Source organism: Piliocolobus tephrosceles, chromosome 2, assembly GCF_002776525.5.
Source record: "Piliocolobus tephrosceles isolate RC106 chromosome 2, ASM277652v3, whole genome shotgun sequence".
In the NCBI taxonomy this organism is placed as follows: domain Eukaryota; kingdom Metazoa; phylum Chordata; class Mammalia; order Primates; family Cercopithecidae; genus Piliocolobus; species Piliocolobus tephrosceles.
The window spans coordinates 115,563,029-115,575,877 of NC_045435.1; the positions used below are offsets into that span (position 1 = coordinate 115,563,029).

Consider the following 12,849-nt stretch of genomic DNA (forward strand, 5'->3'; position numbering starts at 1 on the left):
GAGAGCGAGGGAACAAGTGAAGAGGCTGTTACAGTAATTCTGACATATAATTAAGTTCTAAACTAGAAATGAAGAGAAGGGACAAATAGGAGATATCTTTGAGGAAAGAGACAAAGGGACATCACGACCAGGAACTAACTGAAAATTTAGGACAGAGGAAAAAGTTAAAGATAATTAGTTTAGTGTCACAAAGTCTCCAAAGAACCATAGGAACTGTGTCATGACTGATGGGCCGGGGCACTAATTGAGATCACCAAAGGACTCGGGTAGCTCCTGTAGTACATCTCGTTCTGGGTACTATAAATTTTGCAGCATGATAATGGGTGTATAAAATGAGTATATAAAAGTGTCGCTAGGCAGTGCTGCTGGAAATATCCAGCTAAATATAATAAAATGCATTTTAACACTAACAAATCATAAAAGCACACAAGGTGGTGTGATATGAAGACTACAGCAGCATGTGGCCTCAGCATGCCATTCCCCCTCCCTGAGTCCAGTTTTGTCATCTGAAAGCCTTATATTTGGTATGAATCTGATCTGAGTCCCTTCAGGCATTTAAAGGGAAAATTTTCATTCATCGTCTTTCATACATGAGGTATCATTCAAAGTACAAGTGTTAATGACTGTCTATTTAATCCTTCTGCTATAGCTATGATCCCTCACAAAATAAAACTCAAGTGGCCACCAAGATACACTTCTTAATTTGTAAAGTAGTTAGAATGACATTTATCACTAACTAGAAATAGAAGCCTTTGCTCAGAATTTGTACCTTGATCGTTAAACTTGTTTCTATGGATTTTTGAAAGAAAAGGAAAATATGTAAGCAAATTAAAACATCATAGATACATTTAATCATATGGCAGTGATAAATAGGACAAAAATTAAAAGGAAGGATAAGAGTTAAGAAAATAGGACATCACTGATGAACTCTTAAATTCCAAGATTATAAGATTATAATTTATTTTACTCCTCTGGTCCTGAAAACCTGCTATATCTATAATTAACTCTTTGCCATCTCAGTGCCTAAAGTAAAATCTCCTACAGACTGACTGGAGTTAAGGCTGTGAGTAGGGAATGAATTGCTCACTTCAGGAACTCATATTCCTTGCAGCTTCAGGTCCTTGCTTAGATTAGGACCCTCAGCCGCCCAGGCCTTTTCTAGACCTGTTCCCAGTTTTATATTTGTAAGTCTGCATTGATTTTGTTAAAGAGGCCTCCCCTAGTTTTCAAAGTGTGACACCTAGCAAAACCTGGAGCCCTCCTGGTTTTGTAGCAGATGTTTTTCAGAAATGATGAACTAACTGTAGGGTGAAAATAGTGAAGGTAGCCAGGAAGTATATCTTTTTGAAGATAGGAAAGTCTAAGATGGCCAGAAACTTGAAAACAAACAAACGGACGAACGAACAAAACATTATCCCCCTACGTTTCTCCTTTTCTGTGAAGTTGTGATCATGATATTGTTTCACTTTCTTCACACTGTTTACTGGCTGGAATCGTTATTTATCTTTTCTGACACTGGTTTTTCAAGCTGTGAATGTATGGTGCTTAGAGGGCAAGAGTGGTAATCTAGTCCAATCTCTAGTCTTTCAAAAAAATCCAGAAGGAGCAAGGAGACAGGGACCTGGCTGCGTGGGAGGCTATTTAATTTTTAAAGGGTTTGTTGTCACATTCTCAAACCTTTCGATCTCAGCTATCATGACAGTAGCCAAATGACTGTTACTCAGTTGAGAAATGTAATAAAATTTTTTCTCAGGATTATTGTTGTTTACATAGCTTTTAACATAGTTATTATAGCAATACTAAGAAGGAAATGTGTTTTTTGATTTTTTGTTTATTTTTAATTGTCATTGATACATGGTATTTGTACATGTTGGTGGGGTACATGTGATATTTTGTGACATGCAGACTGTGTAATGATCAAGTCAGGGTATTTGGAGTGTCATCATCTCAAATCTGTTGTTATTTCTATGTGTTTGGAACATTTCATGTCCTCTCGTCCAGCTCTTTTGAAATATCAACACACTGTTGTTAACTATAGTCAACCTACTCTGCTATTGAATACTAGAACTTACTCCTTCTAACTATGTTTGTACCCGTTAACCAGCCTCTCTTTATCTCCACCCTATTCCCTGTACCCCCCTACACACACCCTTCCCAGCCTCTAGTTTCTATCATTCTACTATCTCTTTGCATGAGATTGACTTTTTAAGCCCCCACATATGAGTGAGAACAAGATTTTAACATAGCTGATTGTTCATAATGTAACTTAGAAGCCACAAGCTTATTTAATTGTGAAGAAAAATATAAGGTAGCAGTTAAGGGATAGATTCTAGAGCCAGACTGTGTTAACATCTCAGCTCTGTGACATACGAGCTGTGTAACTTTGGGAAAATTACTTCACTCTTCAGCATGTTCCATTCATTTAAAAAACATAAATGACAGTATCTATCTCATAGGATTGTGGTGATGGTTAAATTAATACATGCAAAGCATTTAGAAGAGTATACCAGTTTGAGTTCCATCAAAAATAGCCTTCATGCTTTCCCTAGTGTTTCAAAAGTTTGCAACAGGCCAGGCGCAGTGGCTGAGGCCTGTAATCCCAGCAGTTTGGGAGGCTGAGGTGGGTGGATTACTTGAGGTCAGGAGTTCGAGACCAGCCTGGCCAACATGGCGAAACCCCATCTCTACTAAAAATACAAAAATTAGCTGGGCGTTATGGCACATGCCTGTAATCACAGCTACTTGAGAGGCTGAGGCAGGAGAATCGCTTGAACCCAGGAGGTGGAGGTTGCGGTGAGCTGAGATTACACCACTGCACTCCAGCCTAGATGACAGAGCAAAACTCGTGTAAAAAACAAAAATTAGTTTGCAACAAAGAAGTTAACATTTCTCTGGGTAGGTCACCAGGCTAGTTCTAGATAGAAATTTTTATGCCATAAATCTATTGGAATGGGGAGAAAGAGTATTTGACAAAATAAAGTAAATAATAGATAAAATTCAAGTTATTCTTTCGTCTGGAGAAGGGCACTTAGTTGCTAATTTTTTTAGTACAGAAACATTGGTCACACACCACTGGCAGTTCCACAGAGGGGAGACACAGCCAACCAGGGAGAAGGGAGCTACGACAGGCAGTGTGGATGCCTGCCCACCAGCACGAATTGCTGCTTCTGAAAAAGTCATCCAGACCTGATAGCTGACTTCAGCAGCTTCCACTGTGCTTTTAAAATAATCTTGGGTGTTACCCCCTCAGTGCTGGGCCTTTTCAGAAGCCTGCCAAGAGCACTCAGAGAAGAAATGGCAGGAAAAGTCATGAGTAGCAGGAGGAAGTGGGAGAGATGGTTCTGAAACTGCTTCTGCACAGAGAAGGTGAAGGAACTAGAATAAACTTGGTTTCAGAATGGTCTTAATGGCATTTAAGATACGTTATAAAGACAGAGGATATTTGACATGTCTGTTAAGGTGAAAGAAAATGCTGAATGCCATGTCGGCATCAACATGGGGTCAACACATGGGAATCTTTTTAAAGCTCCTAATAGAAACCTTTCCTTGGACAATCGTGCTGAGAATTCCTGCCTATATGGAAATAACTCTACTGGAGTCGAGTCTTCAGTCCTCTTTGAGGGAAAAGAAGGAAAGAAGGAAGGGAGGGAGGAACAAAGAAGGGAAGGAAGAAAGAATGAGAAAGAAAGGAGGAAAGGGAAAAAGGAGAGAGGGAGAGAGGAAGGAAAAAAAAAGAAAATTTTCAAGAAAGTATAAATAACATCCGAATTATACCACTGAAAAAAATTGTTTTCACACTTGGAATAAATGTCTAAAAGATATTCTAAAGGATCTGTTAGATCTGAAAGGACAGCAAAATGTTTTGTATTGCAGAATGGTGTGAGAGAATAAAGTAGATAGGTGAAGAATAAAGTGAGCAGGTGGGGATAAAAGGAATCCACTTTGTCCATTTCCATGGAAGTTATTTACCATGGGAGTTGTTTTCCACGTATGGGCCAGGCCTTCACGGACTAACACATTTGTGAGTGTTACTGTGGGTCTTGGCTGGAAGAGCTGATATGAACAGAGCATTTGCTATGTGCTTGGCACTGTGTTAACCCTTTGTGGATTATCTCATATACATTCAGCAGTCTGTAAACTAAACTCCTGTGCAACCTGTTTCTACAGACGAGGAAACTAAGACTGTGAGAGGTTGAAATAACAGTAACTAGTGGGGGTCTGGTACAGTGGCTCATGCCTGTAATCCCAGCACTTTGGGAGGCCAAGGCGGGTGGATCACCTGACGTGAGGAGTTCGAAACCAGCCTGGCCAATATATTGAAACCCTATCTCCACTAAAAATACAAAAATTAGCTGGGCATGGTGTCATGGGCCTGTAGTCCCAGCAACTCAGGAGGCTGAGGCAAGAGAATTGCTTGAACCTGGGAGGCGGAGGTTGCAGTGAGCTGAGATCACACCATTGTACTCCATCCTGGGAGTCAGAGACTCCATCTCAAAAAAAAAACAAACAGTAAGTGGTAGGGATGACTTGCTTCTAAGCAGTTTGGCTTCAGTGCCTGAGGTTAATTAGCCATGGATACTGTTTCCAGTAAGACAAAGATGGTTGTAACCACTGGGGCTCTAGCAGAGCAAAGCTTCATGTCCTATTTGTCTTTGGGTGTCACCTTCTGTTGCCACAGCCCCAAATCCATCCCAAACTCTCCTTTTGCTTATTTCTGGCTCCCAACAGCACCCAACTAATACTGTGTTTCCTAGGACTTCTTTCACTTTAAGTCCTATTCTTCAATAATTATCTTTTCTTTCTGTCCTTCAGCTTCAAGATTAACTTTTCTCTTTTGTTCAGGAAAGGAATCATCTTATGTGAATAACTACACACTGTGATATGAGTGGCTGACACTCAACCAGAAAAGTGGCTATGAAAAGAAAGAGCTTGATAAGATGAGACAGGTTCTTGAACTAGGTCAGTTTGGTGATGCTCATTGCCTGCTGTTCTCCTCAGTACAGACTGGAAGGAAAAGGCCCAACAATCAGAGGATTCCCTTCTGTCCCCAACACATACCACTTGTGAGCTTCTACACAGTTGGCCTCTGCTTGTGGAACATTTAAAAGTGCTTTTGTCCTAAACAATCTTTGTTCCATGATTGACTTGGAATCTCAGGGAAATAAAAAGGAATTCATAGATGTGCTGAATTTACAGGGAATAAAAGCATTATAGTGAGAGAAAGGAAGGGAATTTGGAACAAATACTAAGAAAGATCCAAAGGTTTTTCCTTCAGAAAGAAATTTCCGTTATTTAATCCATACATTTGACTTGGGCCCATAGGATGGAGGGTAATTAGGGATTGTGGCTAAAGAGAAGGCTATATTTTAGGTTAAAAAATAAGACATAGCACAGAGGAAAATGACTAGTCCAAGTTACAGCTTTGAGGCTAAACCATAAAATGAGAAATATGCCATTTTTATATATTTTAAAATTATGTTTTCACATTCGTGGTTTGAAAAGAATGGGTTAGATTTGATTCCCAGCACATTTGGGACAGTAAAGATAAGCTATATTTTTGCATGTAAGGGAACAATTTGAGGGTTAACTCAGTTACATTGGTTTAAAACAGAAATGCAAGACAAGTTGGTGAAGTCAGTGAAGAAAATGAAGAGAGTAAATCTTAAACTTAAAATAAAAGGAAATCTCAGTGGCAATGGAAAAGGTGAAAAAATAAAACAAAAGGAAATCAATCAAAATGGGTGATATGTTCTGGCTCTGTGTTTCCACCCAGTCTCACCTTGAATTGTAATAATCCCCACATGTCATGGGAGGGAACCAGTGGGAGGTAATTGAATTATGGGGGTAGTTCTTTCCCATGCTGTTCTCATGATAGTGAGTAAGTCTCATGAGATCTGATGATTTTATAAAGGGGAGTTCCCCTGCTCATGCCCTCTTACCTGCTGCCATGTAAAATGTTCCTTTTCTCTTCCTTCATCTTCTGCCATGATTGAGAGGCCTCCCCAGCCATGTGGAACTGTGAATCCATTAAACCTCTTTCCTTTACAATTTATCCAGTCTCTGGTAGGTCTTTATTAGCAACATGAAAACGGACTAATACAATGGGTTTGACTTATTTGACTGTTGATAAAACTTTCTAGGCCATCAAGCATTTAAAGCAGTTAAGTTGATTTTTATATAACCTCAGGGTTCCCTGTCTGTGGTTCAATGGTCTAGGCAGAGCAAGAAGGAAATTCGTATTTTCCATTTTTCTTGTGGTGATAGGGAGATTTTAACTAATTAGAATAGTAGTAAATGAATAACGATCCCAAGTGATTTTCTTCCGTGTTGCTGGAAAGATATGTTTCAAGTTTAGCCGCAAATGATGACATTTTTTTATTAATGAGTTTTTATTGTGAGTAAATGATATGGGATTGGACTCAGGCAATGGGATAGATGATGCTGAAGCCCCTCAGGAGGTAGGAAACCCCTCATACTCAATGGTTTTATAGGCATCAGGGAGCCCCCTCCACTTTTTCTTATGCTCTCCCACAGGCTGATACATAAAATGGTCTTTTTTTTCTTTTCTTTTTTTTTTCTTTTAAGATGCAGTTTCACTCTTGGCACCCAGGCTGGAGTGCAATGGTGTGATCTTGGCTCACTGCAATCTCCGCCTCCTGGGTTCAAGCAATTCTCCAGTCTCAGCCTCCCAAGTAGCTGGGATTACAGGCACGCACCACCAAGCCCAGCTAATTTTTGTATTTTTAGTAGAAATGGGATTTTGCCATGTTGGCCAGGCTGGTCTCGAACTCCTGACCTCAGTTGATCTGCCCACCTTGGCCTCCCAAAGTGCTGGGATTACAGGCATGAGCCGCCACCCCGGCCATAAAATGGTCTTCTTTTGGCTTGAAGCTTTACATATTTTAAATACTTAAATGCCTACAGATAGAGAAACATTTACCATTATCCTTCACAGAAAAAATGGCAAATATGTGACCTTCAGGCGTCCCCTTCCATGAAAGCCATTGAGGATCAACCTCAGATTTCTTCCACAGTGCACCTGCTTTCAAGAATTGCCTCTTAACCCAGCTGTCCAGAAAGTCACTCTGAAACTATTAGACTTCATATGCAAGCCGACATTGACATAATTCTCCTCATGTGTATCTTATGTGAATGCGTTTATTGAATCTTACGTGAATGAGTTTATTGAGTCAGAGCAAATTTTGAGAGTAAGAAAGGAAAGAAAGTATAAGGTTTTTGGATTTCAGGGAAAAACTCAGGTGTTACCAGCAAGGCTGGGTTATAAATTTTGTCTATAACTTTTTACAGAGGTAGACATACTATATATAGAACATCTAGTACTAAGTGCCACATACCATTATTATCACTTTGTGTTTTTTATGCCATTTTTTCTTCACAGCAGCTTTAGGGGATGGGGAGAGGTCTCAGTTGTACAGTGGAGGAAACTGAACCTCCATGATATTTAAATGATATGTAAATGCTCTTTCACCTTGGTCAAGGCATTTAAACATAATGGAGATTCCGGTCGGGCATGGTGGCTCACACCTGTAATCCCAGCACTTTGGGAGGCTGAGGCGGGTGGATCACTTGAGGTCAGGAGTTCAAGACCAGCCTGGCCAACATGGTAAAACCCCGTTTCTACTAAAAATACAAAAATTAGCTGGGCATGGTGGCACGCATCTGCAGTCCCAACTACTTGGGAGGCTGAGTCAGGAGAATCACTTGATCCCGGGAGATGGAGGTTTCAGTGATCCGAGATCACACCACTGCACTCCAGCCTGGGCAACAGAGCAAGACTGTGTCTCAAAAAAAAAAAAAAACCCTTGAGGTTCCCTTTTTTCCAGGGTACTCTGCAATTGTATACATTGCCTCCAGAGTTGTATAGAATTACATCAATAGCATGAGAATCTTCTCAAAGTAGACTGTATTTTCGGTGCTATGTTCCTTAGTAACAAAATTAAACATTAATTTGAGTGGACTAAGAATTAAAACTTCTATTTCTTCAACCTTTGTTATTTCTACCTGATAAGTAATAATGCAGCTCCTTGGAGATGATGTAAAATCATGATATTTTTCCAGTATGGATAATATTTATCTAAATTTTCCTTATGAATTCTCTTCTGTGATATTTAATATATTCATGTTGACAATTAAATTTTGAAATTTTGTTGCACATATTCATCTGATAAATTTTTTAATACTTTGGCGATATTTTGTAATAAATAACTCATATTGGACAAAGAAATAACACTACTGAGGACGGCACAGTCAGTGATTTTTAGTAAGTGTGAGTTTTGGATCTAATGGCTTTATAGTTTCAATTTTAAAGTTACTGATTTGAATAAGAATTTTACCAGGCCTTTTATATACAGCAGACATAGAACTGGTTATATATTGGATCGTTTTTTATATTCCTAATGAGTATGGGGCCATTCTTTTTATTTTCAATATCAGTTGACCTTATAAAGGACAGTTTTAACATTCATTTCAAACCAGAAATAGCAAGTCTATTTTTATAGTAATTCTTTTGTGTGTCATGCTATTATTTAAGCACCTACTATATGCCAACATCATACTGCAATGCTAGTTAGAATGTTGAAAAAAAATGATGACCAATGATTGCTGAGTGTTGAGAGCGCCTTCCTTCCATGTTCTCTTGTCCCCTCTCCTGTGCACAGCCACAGTCTGCTCTGCAGCACCCCTGACACAACCTGCCACAGCTCAAACGCATCCTCTAATGCTCATTAATAATAACACTTATAACCACTTAATAGGTGCCAGGTCTCCTACTACACATTTCACAGTAATTCATTTAATCTTCTCTATGACCCTATAAAGTAGAACTCCATTTTATAGAACAAAAATCTGAGGCACAAAGAGGTTAAGAAACATGATCAACAGCCAGTAAGTAGAGTAGTTGAACCGGGCTTGGCACCTAGACGGTCCTGCTCTGTATCAGCGTATTTAACCTATATTCAAGTGTCTGAGCAAGAAGAAGCTCGAGTAATCCAGCCTGGACAGGTGAGTATCTGCATAGAGCGAGGCAGTGTGAGCGATAAGAAAGCGGCAAATCTGAGAAATCCTCCAAAGAATAAACAGAAGTAGATGTGAGATTGAATATAGACGCTAAGGAGAAGAGCCGTGCCAAAGAGCATGCCAAAGACTAATGGAATGATGGTATGCCCCTGGCCAGTGGGATATTTGAGATGGGAAATGGTTTAGAGAAAAAAGTCATGAGCTCCACTTTGATCTGTTTAATCTGAGGTGATGGGATCAATTCCAAATTGACTGGTATGACACACAGATGTGATGAAATGGCAAAACAGTGCGTCATGGTAGAAAAACATCGGATATGGAATGACAGAAAGCAAGTTCAAGCTGTGAGGCTGATGCTAGTACGTCTGTGACACCATGCAAGTTTCTTTGCTTCTCTGAGCCCCAGTTCACTTTCCTGTGATTAATTTCCTTTATTATGCCATTAGAAAGTTTAGACTAAAGTGGCATGCCATGGAACAGACAGCCAATTAAAGGTAGAATGAAGATCACATGCCTAAATGAACTACCTTTCAGAATGTATTAATCTGAACAATATCTATTTAGGGGAAAAGGAATAATCACATTGTTAAGTCAGAGCTAGGATGGCCATATCATATGGTCCAAACCAGTACCCTGTTAAGAGTGAAAATATGTGCTCTAAATAAATACACCAGAACAACAGGGATTCTGGTGTAATTGTGGGACTGTCATAGGAAAGGAATACAAATGGTTACTGTACTCACAGCCACCAGAAGAGGTACTTCTGAAATAGTCTTTATAGAAACCACAATTTGTGGTTTCCAATTTTGAATGAAAATAATCCTGGATGAAAATGGGTATATTCAGGATGTGATTTCCAGCTGAGAACCTTCCTTATGGACTGTATCCAAAGACCAGTTCCTTTCTCCCTTCTTCCTTAGCAGCATTCTCTACCCCACTACTCTCCTTTGGTTCACACAAGACACCCAAGCAGCTGTAGTCATTCAGTTGTCTAGAAAAAGGAGTGACTTCATTGTATTAATATGTCTGATGTCCTCTCCATTACTAATACTTGTTCATTTCTGATTGCTGCCTTATAGTTGCTCCGCTCTGCTGCTGATTGGTCTGCTGGTATAAAGTACCATGAAGAGTCCATCCATGCCGCTTACGTCCATGTGATAGAGAACAGCAGGCACTATATCTATATCGAAGTAAGTCCTGCTCATGTAAATTTGTGTGAGAAACTGCCTTCCCTTAAATATCATGCCAAAATTTCAGAGTCCCCAAACTTAGGACCTGTCATATTAATGAGTACATTTTGAGATGTGAAACGTGCTGGAGAAGCTCTGATTCATGTCACCTGGATTTTGACCTCCCAAAGCATACCTGGAATTGGCTCTGCATTGTCATTAACTCAAGACTCTATTGGGAGTCTCTCAAATCTTTGCTATTAAAATGCATCATCAACTCACTGTAATAGTATTAGACAGAAATACCCCAACATGGATATGTAAGTTTTGATTTCGCTTGGGTTGGAGGGTTTAAGACAAGCAGGGAAGAATTGGAGCTTTATTTGTTTCATGAGCCTGGCTAGAGAAACCCAAGTTAAATATCATATATTAGCTGGCTAAATGCAGTGTGGTATCCTGAATGGCATCATGGAATAGATATAGGACATTAGTGGAAAATGAGCAAACTCTGCATAAAGTCTGGAGCTTAGTAATGCTATTAGTATTATTAATTTCAACAATTATACCATAGAGATGTAAAGATGTGAAGGCTGGCTCATCTATTGCCCAGAATCTTTTTGCTTCATCTTTTTTTAGTAGCATTAACATCAGCTTTTCTGGCCGGGCACAGTGGCTTATGCCTGTAATCCCAGCACTCTGGGGGGCTGAGGCGGGCAGATCACCTGAGTTCAGCAGCTCGAGACCAGCCTGGCCAATATGGTGAAACCCCGTCTCTACTAAAAATACAAAAAAAAAAAAAAAAAAAAATAGCTGGGTGTGGTGACGGGCACCTGTAATCCCAGCTACCTGGGAGGCTGAGGCAGGAAAATCACTTGAACCCATGAGGCAAAGTTTGCAGTGAGCTGAGATTGAGCCATTGCACTCCAGCCTGGGTGAAAAAAGTGAGACTCTCTCAAAAATAAAATACAATAAAATAAATGAATAAAAATAAATAAATAAATACAAAATCAGTTTTTCTTTTTCATGTGACCATAGTATTAAATGATGTCAGTAATGCCATGTAGGTAGACATGTTGGGACACAGACCTGGTTGACACTCCTCTAGTCAAGATAAGCAGTCAGCATTCACCCGACTCTTCCAAAAAAGGAGAAGTAAAGGACACGACACGTAGCCAGTCTGTGTTTACAGCTGCTGAGGAATGCTAAGCTTCTTTATAATATGAATTCAGAAGAAGAAACATGGTTTGGTTGCCACTGAGATTTTGATTGTCTGATGCCCTAAGGGGAATCACATTCTCTAAAGACTTTCTGCACCGTGTCTTCCCGTAAGTTTGTCTTCTGGAGGCGTTTTACAGATTTATCCACTTAAGTATACAAGCTCATATAGTCATAAACATGATGATGCTGCAAAGGGATGATAATTACGAATTGTTACATATATATCCCTTGAGATGATTAGCAAATACTGCTTTGTGATAATTGTCATTATAAATTACAGATGCGTTGTAACAATCTATTCTATTTGAACACATGATATTCATAATATTTGCACCAAATTTTTAACATTCCCTTATGCAGCAACAAAATCTTTTGCACTGTTATGATAATGTCATAACTTGTTTTCTAGTAACAGTTTTAAAGACTATTTTGTAAATATATAAATAGCAGAAGTACTTAGAGGAAAAAAACGTTTATTTTATTTTATTAACTGGCTTATATGTATGCAACATACAAAAGAGAGTTGAGGCTACTTAAAATAGAAGTTCAGAGATAATAAGATACCCAAACAAACAAGACAAGGTGAAAGCAGATACCGGGAAATAATGGAGAAAGGGTGGAGAAAACTAGACCAGGCTTTTGCCATCTACCCTGTTATAAAAGCAAGCTTAGCATGAGGTAGAATGTTTACCGATATAGAATTTTTAATCATAAGAATTTATACAGTGTGTGAATCTGAAAGAAACTAATTTCCCTATTGATTGAATTTGCAATGTTCCTAAGTATTCTGAGAATGTAATTTAGAAAATCACCTATGAGGAATTCTCATGGTGGAATAATACAGTGTAACTTTCCACTTGATTAAGTGTTACAGGTGATATGACCTGGAATCAAATGAGACCCAGAGTGAGATGAGGCGGCTTTTATTCTGTGTCATTGACTTTCTTGATGTGATTTCAATGATCAGAACACATCTGCTGTGTGAAACATTTTAAAATATATATCAGTATGTTTTTTATTTACCATATTGTCCTTACGTATACTGCTTACAAAATAAAGACTAACATGATTATCTTGTTTATTTCTCATAGAACCAGTTTTTCATAAGCTGTGCTGATGACAAAGTTGTGTTCAACAAGATAGGCGATGCCATTGCCCAGAGGATCCTGAAAGCTCACAGGTAACAGCCTTTGGCTGGGAGTTCTTGCTACAGATGTTCTTGTATTTATTACTAAAATGACTTTGCAAGGCCCGTTTTTAAAGTACTGTCATTTCCTAGCGGGCTTAAATTTGGTTCAGCCAGCAATAGGTTACTGATGCCTTTAGTCTGAGTCAGTTGCTAAAAATTCTTTAGTCCCCTTTCTAGGGAATCTGAATTCTTCCAGGGCATAAAAATTTCTTCCTGGCCAGTCTGTTTCCCACACAT

The 12,849-nt window shown here is 39.1% G+C and overlaps 1 protein-coding gene across 3 annotated transcripts in view; it reads left to right on the top strand.

Moving 5' to 3' along the window:
- Positions 1 to 12,849, top strand: part of PLD1 (phospholipase D1) — a 224,071-nt gene that overhangs the window by 156,833 nt on the left and 54,389 nt on the right. For all 3 annotated transcript variants that reach the window (XM_023213449.2, XM_023213447.1, XM_023213450.1), the window contains 2 exons: positions 10,116 to 10,226; positions 12,515 to 12,603. In XM_023213449.2, the coding sequence (XP_023069217.1) occupies positions 10,116 to 10,226; positions 12,515 to 12,603 (200 nt within the window). The remainder of the gene's footprint in view (positions 1 to 10,115; positions 10,227 to 12,514; positions 12,604 to 12,849) is intronic.